This window comes from Serinus canaria, chromosome 4A (assembly GCF_022539315.1).
Source record: "Serinus canaria isolate serCan28SL12 chromosome 4A, serCan2020, whole genome shotgun sequence".
Classification (NCBI taxonomy): Eukaryota; Metazoa; Chordata; class Aves; order Passeriformes; family Fringillidae; genus Serinus; species Serinus canaria.
Window position 1 is genome coordinate 18,566,190 of NC_066318.1, and position 17,682 is coordinate 18,583,871.

The following is a 17,682-nucleotide window of genomic DNA, read 5'->3' on the forward strand; positions in this document are numbered from 1 at the left end:
CATGTAGTTTTTCTGAAAGTTCTGGCAAGAACGTTAGAATGGAATCACATGGATTCTCAGTCACATGGAATCACATGATTGCAGTCACAGACTGGTTTGGGTTGGGAGGGACTCCCAACTCCCTCTCCTCCCACCCCTGCCATGGGCAGGGACTCCTTCCCCTATCCCAGGGTTCTCCAAGCCCTGTCCAACCTGGCTTTGAGAATTGCTGGCAGATCACCTGGGGAATGAATTATTGCCAATAATAAATTCAAGAGAGCCCTTTCCCGTATTTTACTTAGTTCTAGTGGCTCTTCCAGCTGAGATTGGACCTTCTCCACTGCCTTTCCCACCTCCATGTGACCACAAGGACATCTCTGTCCCTCACAGGGATTTATCCAGGCTTTGCTTGGCTTTTACAGCTGGGAATTGTCACTCTCCCTCTCCTCCTTACCCCACAGAGTGACCACCCTAACGTTCCTTCTCTTCCCACCCCACACGCATCCCCCCGCCCCCATTCTACCCCGAGGCAATGGCCAGAAGTCCCTTGGTTTTCCTGCAAGGAAATAAAAATCCTGTGAGGATGTGAATGCCCTTCCCTCTCCTGCAGAGGGGACCGCTGGGGTCAGGGGCTGGGCTTGGAGCTGGTCCTGGGGAATGCTCCAGCTCCTTCCAGCTGGGTGAGGACACGACGGTAAAGCTGATTCAGGCCCAGCCAGGAAGAGCCTGGGGGAGGATCGGAGGGGTCCTGCTGTCCCTGTGCCTTGTCCGGGACAGTGACACGGGTTTAGGAAGAGCTGTACTTGTTGCTCAGACGGGAGCTGCTCCGGTCCAGCCCCAACTCCTGTCCCGTGGCTTTCCACTTCCCAACAGATCCCTTCTCATCCGTGGCGGTGATGCTCAGGGCCGGCCTCTGGCACCAGCAGCACAGGCAGGACTGGGGAGACACAAGGAGGAGAGGTCACACGTATGGGATATGGGAAAAGAGGAGGAAATATTCCTGTATTGTGCCAGCAGGTGTCCCTGCATAGAACCAGGCTGAAAATTGCCGAGCCTTGCTGTCCTGCAGCTCTGCTGGGAGCAGATTTTCCAGGATACAGCTGGTGAGGGTGGGAAATGAGGATACTGAAATTTGGGGCATTTTTTGTAATTGTGTGTTCTCGTCATTAGGGGACAGAAAATATAGGTGATGCTTAGCTTCCATCCCAACAGATGGGCTCCCATGCCATGCCATGCCATCCCATGCCATCCCATCACATCCCATCCCATTCCATTCTCCTTCCCTTTCTTTCTCAGGGCTTCACTACTCCTGACAATTATCTCCCAAAATCTTGGGTTCAAAGTCTGCAGCAGCCCTAGCGCCTGATCTGATGGTTTGTGGGGATGTTCCTGTTCCAGAGGGACAGGGAATTTTTGAGATTGTCCTAAATCCTGCTCTGGCAAAAGCCTCCACCCAGCAGGGCACTGAGCTCTGGTGTACTTGGAGAAGAGAGGTATCTAACAGGGAAAATTTGGGATGAGGAATAAGACAGCTTGTGCCCCTGGGCCTGGGAGTCATTCCTACCTGGAAGCAGTTCTTGAATTTCCGGCTGACAAAGTACAGAGCCACAGGATTGATGCAGGAGTTGAGGGAGGCCATGTTGATCCCAAAATAATCCATCACCAGGAGGAAGCTGAGATGGGAAGGGAGAGAACAGATGTGTCAGAAACTCATGGAGAACAGAGGGAATTTCCAAACTGCCTGGCCTGGGATCCTGCTTCCGTGGAGGAGCAGTGACTGATAACACAGCTAGGCACAAATATATCCTTCCCTAAGGAAAACCACTTTTCCTTGTGCCAAGCATTCCCTGAGGAAGCCAAGAACTGGAGCTCTGATTTCTCCTGGTGCTCCTGATGTTCCCAAACCCCAGCACAGCAGCAGCCCCTGACCTGGGCTGGATTTTGGCTGATGGGTGGAAGGAGAGGGAGACAGGCACCTCCCACTTGGCAGAAAGCGAGGAGCCCTCAGCCCTGCTGGGAATGTTCCTGTACCCAGGAGCCCTCAGCCTCACAGAGACATTCCAAAATTTAATCAAACCCTTCCCATGTCCCCTCTCCTTCTCCATGCCCATCAGGAGGGCGGTGCAGTCTGGGCAAGGAATTCCTGAAAGCAGGAAGTGGAAGGCAACTCCCCCAGCCTGGCCCAACCCGACAGGGTCTGTGCTGGTGCCAGTGGGGCTCCCAGGCCAGTGTCACCTGCTGGGGGCCCTACCTGAGCAGCTCGCAGCGGTTGGGGTCCGTCTGGTCGTAGATGGTCTTCTTGAGGATGCGGCTGAGGTGCAGGGGCAGCCAGCAGAGCGCAAAGATCACCACCAGGCAGAACACAGTCTTGGCCACCTCCCGGCGCTGCCAGACAGGGGCAGGGGGGAGGATGAGCACAGGGCAGTGAGTCCCAAATTGGAATCATGGAATGGTTTGGATTGGAGGGAACCTTAAAGCTCATCTCGTCCCACCATGGGCAGGGACATTTCCCACTAGCCAGGTTGTTCCTGGAGCCCTGCATCAGGTCCTGGCTGCAGAAGGGGGCAGGGCAGCAGCAGCTCCACATGGGCCAGACCCCTTCCCACCACCGCTCCTGGTGGCTCTGCTGGGATGGTGTTCCCAGGGACACGGGGCCTCCTCTGCCCACCCAGCACAATGCTAAGGTGGCAACCAGCTGCAGCTCCTCAGGGAATCATTCCCAAAGCGTGAGAGGGGACAGTGAACTCTTCCCTACACCCCTTGTCTGGGATTTGGCACATCCAGCCTTTGGTCCAGTGTGGTGTGGGCTGGGATAAATGACCAGGAGAGCTCTAATGAAGCCAGAAGGGTTTGGGGTCATCCCCAAGGGGTCATCCCTGATTATGGAGCTGAAGGCCCTTTTCCCTGGTGTAATCCCTGCACCAATGTGCCAAGATCCACTGTGAGGTTTTGCCTGCTCATCCTGTCCTTCAGAGGGATGGGAAGTGTCCCCCCTCTAAGAGCACTCCCTCCTCTTTGGAAATGCCAGCATTCCTCCCTGGTTCTCTCACCCGTTTCATGTGGTCATTCAGAGCGATCCTCATCCCGTTCCTCTTGCTCAACATCTCACAGGACATGAGGGTGTAGAAGATGCCCGTGCACACCAAGGGCAGGCAGAAATAGAAGCCAAAAAGCCACCAATCCTTGACATCCCGGTAGAACTGCGGGGGACAGGGAGAGAGGGCAGCTGGAAATGGGGCAAGGGCAGCAGGGGAAACTTGGGATGCACATGTACCCTCCTGGAGTGGCACTGGGATTGGGGCTGGGGTTGGGATTGGGATGCACAGGTACCCTCATGAAGCGGGATTGGGGCTGGGGTTGGGGTGGGGACTGGGATTGGGGTTGGCATACACAGGTACCCTCATGAAGTGGGATTGGGTTTGGGATTGGGATTGGGGTTGGGATTGGGGTTGGAGTTGGGGTTGGGGTTGGGATTGGGGTTGGGATTGGGGTTGGGATGCACAGGTACCCTCATGAAGCAGGATTGGGGTTGGGGTTGGGTTGGGGTTGGGATGCACAGGTACCCTCATGAAGCGGGATTGGGGTTGGGGTTGGTATGCACAGGTACCCTCATGAAGCGGGAATGGGGTTGGGATGCACAGGTACCCTCATGAAGCAGGATTGGGGTTGGGGTTGGGATGCACAGGTACCCTCATGAAGCGGGATTGGGGTTGGGATGCACAGGTACCCTCATGAAGCGGGATTTCTGCTCCGAGGCCAGCATGCACACCCACAGGTGCTGCTCCCAGTAGCTCAGCTCCACCATGTCGAAGGCAATGGCCTCGGGCACTGCCAGCACGATGGCCACTGCCCAGATCAGCAGCACCTCCACAGCCTTCCACATGGGGATCCCAATGCCCTGGATCCGGCTCCAGGACGCCACGGCTCGGTACCTGCCCGGGTGTGGGAATGAGACAGGAGCAGATGGGAGAGAGAAAAGCAGCCAGGAAGGGGAGCAGAAGGGGCAGGTTAGAATTGTCCCCAAAGGTCCTTTCCCTCACACCTTCCTCCTCCAACTCTGAACCTTCCCAGGTGTGGGAATGGGAAGCAGGGGCTCAGATGGGATGGGGGCTGTCCTTTGCCTCCCTTCCTCGCCACCCCAGCCACACCATGATCCTCCCCTCAGCCTTTCCCAGCAGGATTTCAGCTCTGTCACCAGAGAGTTCCTGCTGGATCGCAGCTCCACATGAGAGCAGTCTGTCCCCATCTTGGCACTGGCGTGGGAATGAGCTTTTGGTTCTGCCTCTGGTTCCCACCAAGGGACAGGGCAGGCTGGGCAGGGCAGGGGTGGCTGTTGTGTCTCACCTGTCGATGCTGAGGGCGCAGAGGCTGAGCACCGTGATGCCCACGGAGGCTTTCTGGATGAAGGGCACCAGCTTGCAGACCTGCACCCCGAAGGGCCAGTCCTTGGCCAGGAGCTGGGGAGGATCCACAGGTTACCAGGCTGCTTTGGGAATGTGCTTCCAGCTTCCTCTCTGTGGGTGCACCCACGGGGTGTGGGGAACTCAGGGAGAGCAGGGAGAGCTCCTGGAGCTTCCAACCACTGGGAATGTGGGCACTTTCCCACGGTTTGCTGGCACTGGGAAACTTTAATTTCCCTGACTGGACACAGAGATGAAGGATGGTCCAGACACCAGTTCCTGACTCCAGACCCTGGGGGGGTTTGAATGGATCTGAGTCTAAACTCCACTCTAGGCTGCTTTGGATTGTTTTCAAAACGAGAATGAAAGTCATGCTCTGACACAGCCAAAATCCAGCCTGGCCAGCTCCAGAGCCGTGTGTCCTAAGCCTTTTGCAGGCTCTGACCCCCAAGCACACTCACCTTCCTGACAGAGCACAGGCACTGTGGCCCCACGTTCAGACGGGACAAGCAGAGGTGGGGACAGCATGTCCTGACATCTGGAGAAATCCAGTTCCAGAGGGGACTGAGTTCACAACCCTTCTGTCCCCCTGATCCCTGGAGCCCTTCCTGAGGCTACCCTGGAACCAGTCACCTATTCCAGCTCTTTCCTTGGGCCTCAGCAGCAACACAAACCATGGAACCCCAGAAGGGTTTCTGAGGCACCTCAAAGCCCATCCCATCGCACCTCTTGCCATGGGCAGGGACAACCTCCACCACCCCAGGCTTCTCCAAGCCCCATCCAAGCTGGCCTTGGACACTTTCAGGGATCCAGGGGCAGGCACAGCTCGTGCAGGAGCTCCTCCCAGGCCCCCGAGGATGTAGAGCAGCCCCATGGCAGCTGTGCCAGGCGGAGCCCACCTTGTAGACGTTGATGGGCAGTGCGATGAGGATGTAGAGCAGGACCCCCAGGGCCAGGCTGGCTATAAGCACGTTGGGGCCATTCCTCATGCACTTGTTCTTGTAGATGATGCGCAGCAGCGTGGAGTTGCCGATGATGCCCACGACGAAGATGGTGCAGGACACGATGGTGTTGATGTACTTGAAGACGTGGCGGATGTCAGCGGGCCGGGCGCACACGGGCAGCAGCGGTGGCTCCGAGGGCCGGCTCCCGGCAGCGTCCGACGCGTTGGACACGGGCACGGCCCGCACCAGGCCCTGGGGCTGCTCCTGACCCAGCTCCTCCAGGGGCACCGTGCTCTCCTGCAAGGCCCCGGGAGTCTGGCTGTGTGCCCCAGAGAAGAGGCAGCTCAGGACAATGGCCACGGTGGCTGGGAATGGGATTGGTCCTGCTGAGGAGAGGACGGCAAAGCTGGGGACAGGAGGAGTCCTCATGGTGCTTGTGGGATGTCCTTGGGGTCCTGCTGGGATCTGCCAGTGGAGAAAGGGACCAGGGAGAGAAATTGTTTAGCAGAGGATGGAGAGATGGGATATTGGAGAGAAGAAAGTTGTCCAGCCTGCAGAGGAGGAGGTCTGACCTCATCAGGGTCTGAAAGCTCCTCACAAGAGGCAACCCCGATCTCTGCTCACTGTGAGCAGGGACAGATCCCAGGGAACGGCTGGAGCTGTATCAGAAGAGGTTTAGGTTGGAAATCAGGGAAAGGTTCTTCCCCCAGAGGGTGCTGGGCACTGCCGAGGCTCCCCAGGGAATGGGTACAGCCCCAAGGCTGCCACAGCTCCAGGAGGGTTTGGACAGCGCTGCCAGGGATGCCCAGCGTGGGATTGTTGGGGTGTCTGTGCAGGGACGGGGGCTGGACTGGACGATCCTTGTGAGTCCCTTACAAACTGCGATATTCTATTTTATGATTCAATTCTATTTATGAGTTTCTGGAGAGCTCCATCATCCCAGCAAACATAAACAATGCCAGATTGGATTCCACCAGGTCAGAGCTGTTGACCCTGAGGGTGGGGTTTGTGCTGCTAAATTTAAACAGTTCAGTAGAACAAACTGGAAGGAGAACAAACTGTCCCTTGTGCCTCTGACATGGCCCTGCAGTGGCTGGGACACCTGTCCGTGCTCAGTGACTGTGGGAGCAGGGACTGCACCTCCTGCATTGCTGCTTCTGTGGACAGTCCCAATTCCCTTCTGTGCCCATCCCACTCCTCACTTATCATCCCAGAATCACTGACATTGGGAAAGCCCTCCAGCATCATCAAGTCCAAGCTGTGCCCAATCCCCACCTTGTAACCAGCCCAGAGCTCTGAGTCCAGGTGTTCCTTGGACACCTTCAGGGATGGGCCCTCCAAACCTTCCTGGGCAGCCCCTTCCAAGGTCTGACCACCCTCTCCATGGGGAAATTCCTCCTGGTGTCCACCCTGACCCTCCCTGGCCCAGCCTGCAGCTGTTGCCTCTCCTCCTGTCCCTGTTCCCTGGGAGCAGAGCCCAACCCCTGGCTGTCCCCTCCTGGCAGGAGCTGTAGGGTTTAGTTTTGGGGCATTTAGTTCCTGACAGGTTGAGGCTGCAGTTTTAGGGCACCTCTGTCAATGCCTGCCCATCTGGGCAGTTCTGCAGTCCCACCTCGGGGTCCAGGAAACCAGCAGAACTTTTCCAGCTCATTCCAGGGGGAAACTGAAGCCTCACCACCATCCCTCTGCCCAGCTGGTCCCACAGCTGCCCCTGCAAAGGGAGTGCTCATCACAGCCCTGCTGGGAAAACACTGGGAAAAACTGCAGGGCTTTTCCAGCAGTGCTACACTGACTCCTGAGCTCTCACCCCATCAATGTGCAGCAGCACAGCCCCTCCTTGCCCTTCCTCACCCCATCAACTGAACCCCTTCCTCCCCAACCTCCCTGCCTGCCCTGCTCCCTGCCCAGGGCTGTAACTCTCCCTGGGCTCTTTCCAGCCCTGGCTGCTGACACAGGGAAAGGTCTCCAGGGCTGGAGCACCAGAGAATATTCCCAGAGTGGTTTTGCTCTGCTCAGCTTTGACCAGACAGGAAGAGCCCAGGGGCTGCACCACAACCACGGGAGAGAGCTGTGGGTGGTGGTGGCTCTATCCCAGGGGGTGGGCTTGAGGAAGGGGGTCTGGGAGATCCAGGCTGAGAAATGAGCCCAGAGAAGGAGCAAACTCCAGCCTGTTTCTCAAGTAGGGATAAATCTGGGGGCTCCTGGTTGGAGTGAGTAAGTGTTGGGGAAGATGAAACAGGAAAGCCTTACAAATATGATTGCCTGGCAAAAGATTTTGAGAATATAGAAACTATAAGCGAGATTGAAATGAAAGCAAGCTTTGACATCCCTTAGTTACTGAACAACGGGAAAACAATGGTGTGGCCGGATGAAGGTAATCCCCTTTTGATGATACTAGACCCTCTGCAAGCAGGCAGGTCCAAGGGTCTGAGCAGACCCTGCCAGCTTGGCAGAAGGGGTCTGAAGAGTAGATTTAGGGTTTAAAATGTAGCACAATATGGTAATGTAGTGATTCTTATAGGCTGTATGCAAATGCTATAGGATTTGTATGCTCTACTAGATTAGTTAGCGAGAATCAGAATATTCAACACAGAAGATGATTTATTGTATTGTAACGGGAACTTCGCTCTCTTGTTCTTTTGCTTTTGCTCTTGCTCTTACTTTTCTATGCTCTTAGCTCTTGCCTTTTACGTTATTACCCTCTCATCCTCTCTCTTCTCTTGGGCCTGCTCCGAGCTGCAGCTGGCAGCTCCCAACAGGGCCCTGTACCCACACCCTTTGCAATAAACCGCAAGTTCCATGACCTGGCTTCAGAGATCTCTCGTCTCCGTCCGTCCTGGCCGTGCAACCCCCAGTCTCGCCCACAAGTAAGGAACACTTTTGTCAAACTGTGAAACTTCCCAGCTCTGAAGGAAGAAGAAATTGCTGTGGCTGGACTGGGAACTGGAGCCTTTGTGAGAGTCCCTGGGATTTCCCTGCTCCAGGGAACAGGTGAGGCAGGGACGAGGGAGCCTGACTGGGAGCAGAGCAGGGACTCAAGCTCTGCTCTGACTCCACCAGGCAGAGCTGGGATCTGATCCCAAACCCGCTGCACCCCGGGAGCTGCTTCCAGGAGCAGCCAGCCAAGGCACTCCCAGTTGTAGCAGGGCTCTCCCTGCCCATGGCAAGGGGAATCCCGGGCCCAGCACAGCTCCCACCCTGGGAGGAGGTGGCCAGGAGCCCCCAGGACTGACCACAGCTCCTGTGGACAGCAGCCGTGCCTCCCCAGGGGCTCAGGCTTTGTGGAAATGCCTGGGCTGGGCTGGGAAGGGTGAAGAAAGGAAGGGAGAGGTGGATAAATACCCAAAGGATCACAAACCTGGGCACAAATCCCTGCTCTGACCCATTCCAGGGATTTCGGCCTCACTGAACTCTCCCAGCCACACCGGGCACAGGTGCCCACTGGGGGTGTCCCAAGCTCTCCTCCCCACCATGCCCACAGGATTGCAGCTCTCAGGAGAGGGCAGACCCAGCTCAGAATTCCTGCCCAAGGTCCCTGAGGGCTCTCAGGGACAGCTTTGGATCATGGCACAGCCACTCCTGGCTGGAGGACAGAGGTGGCACTGGCAGAAAGTGCCAGAGCACCCCTGGAACTGGGAAGGTGCCCAGAGCCCCCCACAGCCCTGGGTTGCTTCATGAGCCCAGCCTGACCTCAGAGCTCTGGTAAAGAAAAATGCAGAAGCCCAAAACCCCGGGGCTTGGCAGAGGAGCTCATGTGAGGGAGGATCACAAGGACAGGGCTCCTGCCCAGCCCCTCCACAGCACAGCTGCAAAGCACTGGAGAGGAAAAACAGTTCCTCCACTTCTTGCCTTGAACTCAATCAAATCTATTATTAAACCCAAAATTTAGGCAAAGAGAAACTGTTTTCTCCTGTCCACTGCCCACGTACTCCTTGCTCTTCCCATCTTGGAGTGCTTGGTAGCACAGCCCTTCCTCAGCTGAGGGAAACTGGGGCACGGGAGCATCAAAAAGCTTATTCAGATGGGAAACCAACACCAGCACAGTTAAACCCCAGATCCAGAGCTGCTTTCACCCATCCCAGGGGGAATTTTAACTGTGCCAAGCCCAAATGGCAGCTGAAGCCACTGGAATCCTGACATGGACTCAGGGAATCAGTGAGAGACTCCCAGAGAGAAACTCAGACTGAAAACTGTCACTCAGCCCTCCAGAGCCTGATTCTACTTGGAAGGTGCCCTGAGTGGGATTGGAATCCCTCTTCCCTGGGAGCCCAGGAGAGCCCAGCGCCTCCATCCTCACATCCAGCAGCCTCTCCCTCCATCCTCCTCCTCCTCCTCTCTCTCCCTTCCAGAGCAGTTCCGCCTCTCCAGACCCATCTCTCCAGACAGCAAACGCAGCTTTTCTGTGGATAAATACTGCAGCACAATCTCTGTGGAAGGAGGAGAGGAGCGAGAGAGGTGACGGCGGCACATCCCACCCTCAGGGCTCCCTGCCCTGAGCCCAGCCTGCCCCGGGGGCAGGAGGAGTTCCCACCCCAGGTGTGCTGGATTTCTCCTCTCCCTGCCACATCCTGGACCTTGTCCAGGCACTGTGGTCCCTTCTACACCTTCCCCAGAGGGGACGGCAAAAATTCACCCAGACACAAGGAATCGTTTTGTCTGCAGATTAATGCACAGAAGAGCAAAGCATTCCTTGGAGTCATTACCTTCCTGCTGACCCTGGAACGTGGGAGCTGCTCCTCAGGGCTCCTTCCCCCTTCCCGGGACGCTGGGCATGTCCTGGGGGAGCTGCACTGGTTTGGATGCTGGAGTTGTCTTTGGAGGGGGCTGGAGCTGCGGGGAATGCTCCTTCCTCCCGTGGGTGGTTTTATAGAACATCCCAGGGCTCCCCCAGCACAGCCCCTGTGACCAATGGCTGAGGGCGGGATGGGGATGGAGGAGGGAAAGGCGGGAGAAACACGGGATAGCTCTGGGAAGGAGTGAAAATAATAAACAAATAAAGCAGATCGGGGGCGGCACCGTCTGCTCCATGAGTGACAGGATCCTCATCTCAAGAATTGTTCAAAGTTGCTGATGAGAACTGGACCAGCCTGGCTTTTCTCGGTGGCAGGGTTTGTAAATAAGGTAGAAATCATCTGTATGTGCAGGAAAAGCCAGGTTTAGTGGGAAGCACACAGAGGAAGAGCCAGGTTTAGTGGGAAGGACAGCAGGAAAAGCCAGGTTTGCTGGGTTGGGCTGGGCTGGAAGGACACAGCCCATTCCCAGCCTTGCCTGGAGCACTCAGCTGCTGCCCCGTTTTGTCCAGTAATACCCAGAGATGTTTCCACCTTGAAATTTGTGTCCCAGAGTTGACTCTGGAGCTCAGTGGATCATTCCTGCACCTCGGTGCATTCCTGGGACTCTGGGGCTGGACTTTTGGTCTGGCCCATGTGGGAGCAGACGAGTCCATTGCCAGCTGGAGGCTCTGAAGGACAGCAGGAGGTGACCTGGCCCTGTCCCCTCTGCTTGCCCCATCCCAGGCAGAGCAGGGAGCAGCCCCTCGAAGGGCTTCTCTGCCTGGGGCAGAATCCATGGATTCAACCACCCTTTCACCCTTTGGCCTCTGTGAGGAGCTGCAGCTTTTCCTGGGCTCTCTTCCCAAAACAGAGGGGTTTGGGGCATGCAGGGGCCCCCTCCCTGCCCCCGGGGGGGTCCTGCAGCCTATTCTGGGCCAGTCACGTTCCTGCACGGGACAGGGCATGAATGGCCCTCTCTGTTCTGCTGGGGACAAAGGATGGCTCCAAGCCCTGGGAGACCCCCAGGAAAACCCAGCCTTGGCCATCCAGAGGGGCCCTGACACACACTGGGGTCCAAGGCTGGTGCTGAGTCACTGAAATGGTGAGAATGAAACCCCAAAGCCATGTCCCGTGCTTTGTGTCCCAGCAGGAAAGCAGGACAGCTTCCTGGGGAGCCCAGGGATCCCTGAGGCCTGGGGAGAGCCACAGCCCAGGGCATCCATCCCTCAGGGCTCTGCCAGCTGTGGGGATGTGCCAATGGCTTTGTAGTCCAAGCCACGGGAACAGCTTTGCCAGACAGGGGTTGGTGAAGGGGAATGGCTGCTGCTCCCAGCTGGAATCACAGGGTTTAACCTGCAGTGGACAGGTGTGGAGCTGCCCCATGGAGGCTCAGCTAGGCTCTGCTTTGGGGTGAGGAGATTGAGAGGAATCTGAACAACAGGTGTGGCCATGGAGCAGAGAAACATCGGGGAGAATCATTTGGGAGGTGCTCCTGTTCCCTCCCAACATCTGGGTGCTCACCCCACAACAAGGGGAATGCAGCTGTGTGCCCAGGGATGTGCACAGGAGGGGATGGAGGTGCCTCCCAGACCCCCCACTAATTGCTCTAATTATGGCACTAATTAGGGCACTAATTGCTCTTCACAGCCCTGACCCCCCTGCCTGGCCCCAGACCCCATTTCAGTTCAGCTGGAGGAGCCCCAGAGCCCAGGTGTGGGTCTGTGTTATCCCAGATGCTGTGGGAAATCAGGGATGCCTGGCAGGAGGGAACATCCCTGGAGGCACCACTAACAGAGCCTCTCCTCTGGGAGCTGAGCAGGAAAACTCAGAGACAGTCCCTCGGGAATTCAGACAGGTAAAACATTACAGAGAAGCGACTGCTGGGAACCTGCAGGGACAAATCCTTCAGGAAGACGTTTTTCCAGGGTTGTCAGCTGGCAAATCCTGCTTTTGGGAGGCCTGGTGTCATCTGACTGAGAAATACTCCTCAAGTCCTGCTGCCAGCATTCCCTTTGCCCTGCCTCTTATGCCAGAGGTGTCTGGAAGGCTGGGGAACAGCTCTGGCGTCTTTCCAGCAGTGCTTTTCTGCTGCAAATATTTTCATTCACATCAAGTTCTGGTCTCTGAATTTTCCCTTCTCCTTCCCCCCTCCAGGCTGATATTGCCCGGTTTTAACTCCTGGAGCGACCCAGCAGCGCAGCAGGGAAGAGTGAGGAGAGCAAGAGGTGGTGCCAGTTCCTGCCCTGCCCTCTGTTCCTTTCCTTTCCTATCTTATGGAGAGCTGAGCCTGAAGCCTCAGAGCTGCCCTTCAGGTGAGCCAGGAAAAATGTCACGGTGGCTTGGGAAACATGGGAGCAGTGGGGTGCAAACCCCCATTTGTCCCCTACTGCTTGCTGCCCTGCTGCCCATCCTGCCCCAGCAGTCCAGAAATTCTCCCTGGATTTAACACTGGAACCTCCAGCAACTCCGGGCTGGATCCCCCAACCCGGGAATGTTCCCCTGTGCAAAGAGCTGGGAAACAGGATTATTGCAGTGTCTGCAGCCCATCCCTCCCTGCAGCCGGGATGGGTGGGTGCCGGAACGGGACTGTTCAGCCCCACGGGACTTTTCCCTGGAAGAGGGAGGGGATGCCTCGGGAAGCGCAGCCAGATCCGCGCCGTTCCCACGAGCCCGCGCTGACCCCGCACTTGAAAGTTTTTTTGCTCATAACTTTCTTATCAGCCGGGGCCGAGGGAAGTCAAGTTCTTTGGAGCTGTTTGGAGCTGTTCGGAGGGGACGGGGCGTTCGCAGCCCCGCCCGGGCGGCGCGGGGAGCTCGGGCCAGCGGGAGGGACACGGGCCAGCCGCCGCTGCTGCTGCCGGGGGTCGCACGCCCTGTCCCCGTGTCACCGCTCGGGGGTGGCCGTGCCTGGGCTCCTGCCCCACACCGGGTACACCGGGGCTTCTGATGGGCCAAGTGCTGTCTGCAGATGGTCCTGAGGGCAAGGATCAGAGGCCGGGGATGGGGGGTGGCTGTGTCCCTTGGGGCGCAGGAGCCTTAAGGAAGTCACAGGGGCTGGGGACAGCTCTGTGTCCCAAAGATGTGGAAACCAGCGATGGGAGGATGTTGATCCTAGCCTGGTGGGAAGAGGGATTAACATCTCAGAATCATGGAACTGCTAAAGTAGAAAAGACCTTTTGGACACCAAGTCCAACCATCAGCCACCACCACGAGCGCTGCTAAACCTTGTTCCCAAGTGCCACATCCATGTGGTTTTAACCCACTTCCAGAGATGGGAATTCCACCACTGCCCTGGGCAGCTGTGCCAGGGCCAGACAACCGTTCTTGTGAAGAATTTTCCCCAGTCTCCAATCTGAGCCTCCCCTGGCACAGCTTGAGACTGTTTCCTCTCATCCTGCCCCTTGTTCCCTGTTAGCAGAGCCCGATCCCACCTGGCTGCTCCCTCCAGGAACTCCACAAGTCCTAAGGGCTCTCCAGAGGCAGAGGGGAGGCACCTCCCAGGTATTTACAGGGTCAGGATTACTGCTCTCAAGGCAGTTGGTGACTGCAAGTGACCAACTTGGGAGGATCCCCCAAAGTGCTGGTGGAATTGTCCCTCCTCACCCCAAGCTCTGCCATGGCTCCCGAGAAGGTCCCTGCACCCCTGGATGTAGAACTGTGGCTCCTCAGGGTCCATAGGTTGCTCCGCAGCTGATCTGGTGCCAGGCTGGACATGGGAGCGAGGCCCATGGAAACAGAAATGGGATTTCTGCCAGGCTTTTATGTGTCACAAGGTGCATTTCCCTGAGGTGTTTTGGGGAGGTCTCCCACAAACCTCCCTCCGTGGGAAGCACTGATGCCATTTGCTAATGAGTTTGATTAAAGGTGGGCTACTGGCTCCTGCAGCAGAACTGGGACGTAATTATTACATTAATTTCTCTTTAGCAGATCTTTGACTGAATCCTAAATACTGTGGGCTTTAAACCTGAGCAAATTCCCCTGCCTTGTGTAATTGCTCTAACCTTTAATTAATCCTTTGCTTATACACACCTATGTATGTAAAAAATATTATTATCAATTGATAGAAAATGGGAGTGCATTTGGGCTTTTTACTTTCTGAATGCTGTTTATTATCTTTGTTCATTTTGGTAAATCTACTTCATTTAAGTAGTTCGGCTCCAGAACAGTGAATATTTTGAATTCAGAGCCAAACTTCCTAAAAAATTGCAATTAAGTAAATCCAAGCACTGTCAGTACTGGAGTGGATCCAGACACTTCGTGTGACACCCATGAAGATCTGGGGAGATCTCCAGATCTCTCCAGTGGCTGAAGAGCTGGGGCAGATCCTCAGTGGCTATGGCAGGACCACACCAACACTGGAGCTCCCACAGCTGCAGCACCCAGAAGCTCAGTGGGACATTCCCTAGATTATTTCCCAGTGTCTCCCACCTTCCGTTCCCTCCTTCTGCTTAACAAGCTTCTGAGAAAAGCTCGGACAAATGGGTTATTGCTCCTGAAATAATTGCAGATAATTATAGAGAGATTAATGGCCTCTCCTCAAAGAGCCACCGACGGCTTCAAGTGCTGTTGACCTTTCCAGGAAACGGGAATGAGGAAAGGCAGCAGGAAACAGGCTGGGTAAACAGTGTGGAATTTGGAGTCTTCAGAGTTCTGGGGAGGGCAGGACTGCTGAGATTCCTCATATTCAGCCCATGGAACCCCCTCAATGCTCACCAGAGAAAGCTGGCAGTGGGGAAGTGAAAAATGCCTCATTGGCAGTGGAAAAAACACCTTGGGAATGAGAGCAAGGAGAGGAAAACACCAGTGGGGATCCCCTCCCTGGCATCTGGGAGAGGAGCTGTCCTTCCCGTGGTCTGGGCTTTGGTTATCCCTGGGGAAGGAGGGTGAAAGAGCCAGGAACTCCAGGCTGCCCTCACTCTGGGATTTGCCAGATGACTTCCACACCTTGGTGGCCAGCTAAGGGATGACCCAGGAAAAACCAGAATTTAATACAGGTGGTGGCAAAATCACAACTGGGCAGTGCTGAGTTCAGACTCACCCCTGAGCCTGGGCCCTGCAGGAAGAGAAGAACATGGATGCCATCCAAGAGAAGGCAGAATCCCTGGCCCTGGGAGTCCCTGCTGCCTGAGGAAGATCTGAGCCTTTTTGGATGAGTTTTGCAGTGGCACCTCCAGCAGGGACCTGGAGGAGGCTTGGCATGAACCAGCAGAGTTTTAGAGCTCTGCCCATTGGAGCCACCCCAAAGAGACAATGAAAGGAAGGGTGGAAATTGCTTTAGGGGTGTTGGAATCCTGCCAGGGGATGTCTCCTGCTGAAGGTGAGAGCCCTCAAGTTTGACAGCCCCACCACAGCCTGGGACAGCTGCCTCCGGGTCAGGCGCTGGCTGTTGAGATCAGCGTCTCCAGAAATGTTTGAGGAAGACAAGAAGTATCTCATCTTTAATTCCCTGGCGGCTTCAAGGGAATCCTGGAAGGAGAGGTGGGAAGAGCATGTGGTGCACATGTGCAGAGCTGGCTTTAGCAAGGAACCATCAGCTAAAAATCCATCCCTGTGCAGGATTCATCCCATCTCAGTGCCTCGGGGAGATCTTCCTGCCCTCAGCAGTTCCAGCCCAGGATTTAATGCCATGAACCTCTAATCTTCCATCCTGCCTCCTGATGGGGAGGGGCATTCCAACCAGAAGGGGCAAATCTCCCTTCACAAGTGTGTTGGAGAGCATCCCAAGAAGGCCTAAGAAGTGGTGAAGGATGGAGGGGAAGCCCAGGAGCAGTGGCTGAGGTGACTTGAGAAGAGGAGGCTGAGGTCAGACCTCATCAGGGTCTGGAACCTCCTCCTGAGGGGCAGCTCCAATCTCTGCTCCCTGTGAGCAGGGACAGGAATTAGGGAACGGCTGGAGCTGTGTCGAGGAGGTTTGGGTTGGAGATCAGGAAAGGCTCTTCCCCCAGAGGGTGCTGGCACTGCCCAGGCTGCCCAGGGAATGGGCACGGCCCCGAGGCTGCCAGAGCTCCAGGAGCCTTTGGCCAGCGCTGCCAGGGATGCCCAGGGTGGGATTGTTGGGGGGTGTGGGCAGGGCCAGGGGCTGGACCCACAACCTTTGGGGTCCCTCCCAACTCAGGATATTCCAGGATTCTCTGCAGGAGGGGATGTGCTGTGCTGGGCTCCACAGGACAGTGTGGAGCTGACCCTGGAGCCCAGAGTGAGTCAGGTGACAGGGGGGGACAAAGGGACTCAGAGGGGTTTCCATCCTGCTGGAGTGGAGCTGGAGTGACACTGATGGAGGGGAGAAAAAATGGTGCAGAAGAGGAGCTGCCTTGTAAATCAAGGATGGCCTGGGGACAGCAGCAGTCACGCGTGTCAGGGCTGACTGGGCCATGTGAGGAGCCTCAATGGGGCTCTGTGAGGGGACACTGGGCCCTCTGTGAGGGCTGCACGTCCCCACAGAGTGCTGGGTCACAAGCACCACATGTGACTGGACACTGCCACCCCAGTGTGGCCAAGCCAGAGAGATGGGGAGTTAAGGACAGGGTTTTGGGGAGCCCCTCCCTGCTCCATGAATTCAGCAGGGGAGGTAGAGAGGGAATGGAAATGTTTTTTTTTTAAAGGGTTTCACTGTGAAAACACTCCCATTTTATGAAGTGTTGGTTCCCGCAGAGCTTTGGGAGCTCCTGCACAGGAGCTCTGCTGCCATGGGCAGATGAGGACAAGGATTTCCTTGCAGAGACTCCTCATTTGCCACCCCCAGATCTCCTCTGGGATTCAGGAAAGGAAAACAGCGCATGGACACGAGCTGATGCCCTCTGTCACCTGCTGACCATATCACAGAACCGTTTGGGTTGTAAGAGACCCTGAGGGTCACCCAGTCCCATTCCCCCACCACGAGATGCCTCCACCAGCCATGGGAGGTTCCTCCATGCTGAGGGGTCTCTCCACCAATGAAAGCACCCTGAAAACACTCCTGGGCCAGCCCAGGAAGGATGGAAGGACGGAAGGAAGGAAGGAAGGAAGGAAGGAAGGAAGAGGAGGAAGGAAGATGAAGGAAGGAGGACGGAAGGAAGGAAGGAAGCCGAAGGAACGGAGGAAGGAAGGAAGGCATGCCTGCCGTGAAGGCACGGACGGGGCAGGATGAAGCCGGCCAGTCACTTCCGGCCTGCCGGCCGGCCGGACCGTCCGGCAGTCCGGCCGGCATGCCTCCGACGGCCGGCCGGCATGACGGTCCGGCCTTGACGGACGGTCCGGCCCGGAAGGCCGGCCGTCCTGCCTTCCGCGGACGGACGGCATGACGGACGGAAGGAAGGAATGACCGACCTCCTTCAGGGAGTTGGGATGTCCTGAGAGCCTCACCACCCATCTGTCAGAAGGTCAAAAGGAGGATAGGAAGGAGCCCCACCTGAGAGCAGGGAAGTGGAAGGAGATGTCTGGGGACTGAGATGAGCCCCAGAGCTTCCCACTTGAGGAGGGGAAAGCAAAAGTGGAATAACAATTCCAAATGAACCCCGCTCTCCCCACCCCCACCCAAACAAGACGGGACAGTGGCAGTGTTTAAAGGCAAAGCTGGGTCCTCCTGTTTATTTTAGGCTGGAAGCCAAG

General features: G+C 56.4%; 1 protein-coding gene across 1 annotated transcript; it reads right to left on the minus strand.

Moving 5' to 3' along the window:
* Nucleotides 1–249: 249 nt before the first annotated feature.
* LOC103816487 (endothelin receptor type B-like) lies at nucleotides 250–17,373 on the minus strand. Its single transcript, XM_050974593.1, has 11 exons — nucleotides 17,236–17,373; nucleotides 15,442–15,561; nucleotides 15,012–15,051; nucleotides 10,027–10,289; nucleotides 5,279–5,788; nucleotides 4,324–4,436; nucleotides 3,707–3,911; nucleotides 3,030–3,179; nucleotides 2,231–2,364; nucleotides 1,544–1,652; nucleotides 250–916 (listed from the first exon to the last, which is right to left on the minus strand). The coding sequence occupies exons 1-11, from the start codon at nucleotides 17,371–17,373 to the stop codon at nucleotides 767–769; spliced, it is 1,932 nt and encodes a 643-aa protein (XP_050830550.1). The 3' UTR covers nucleotides 250–766.
* Between the last annotated feature and the right edge of the window lie 309 nt (nucleotides 17,374–17,682).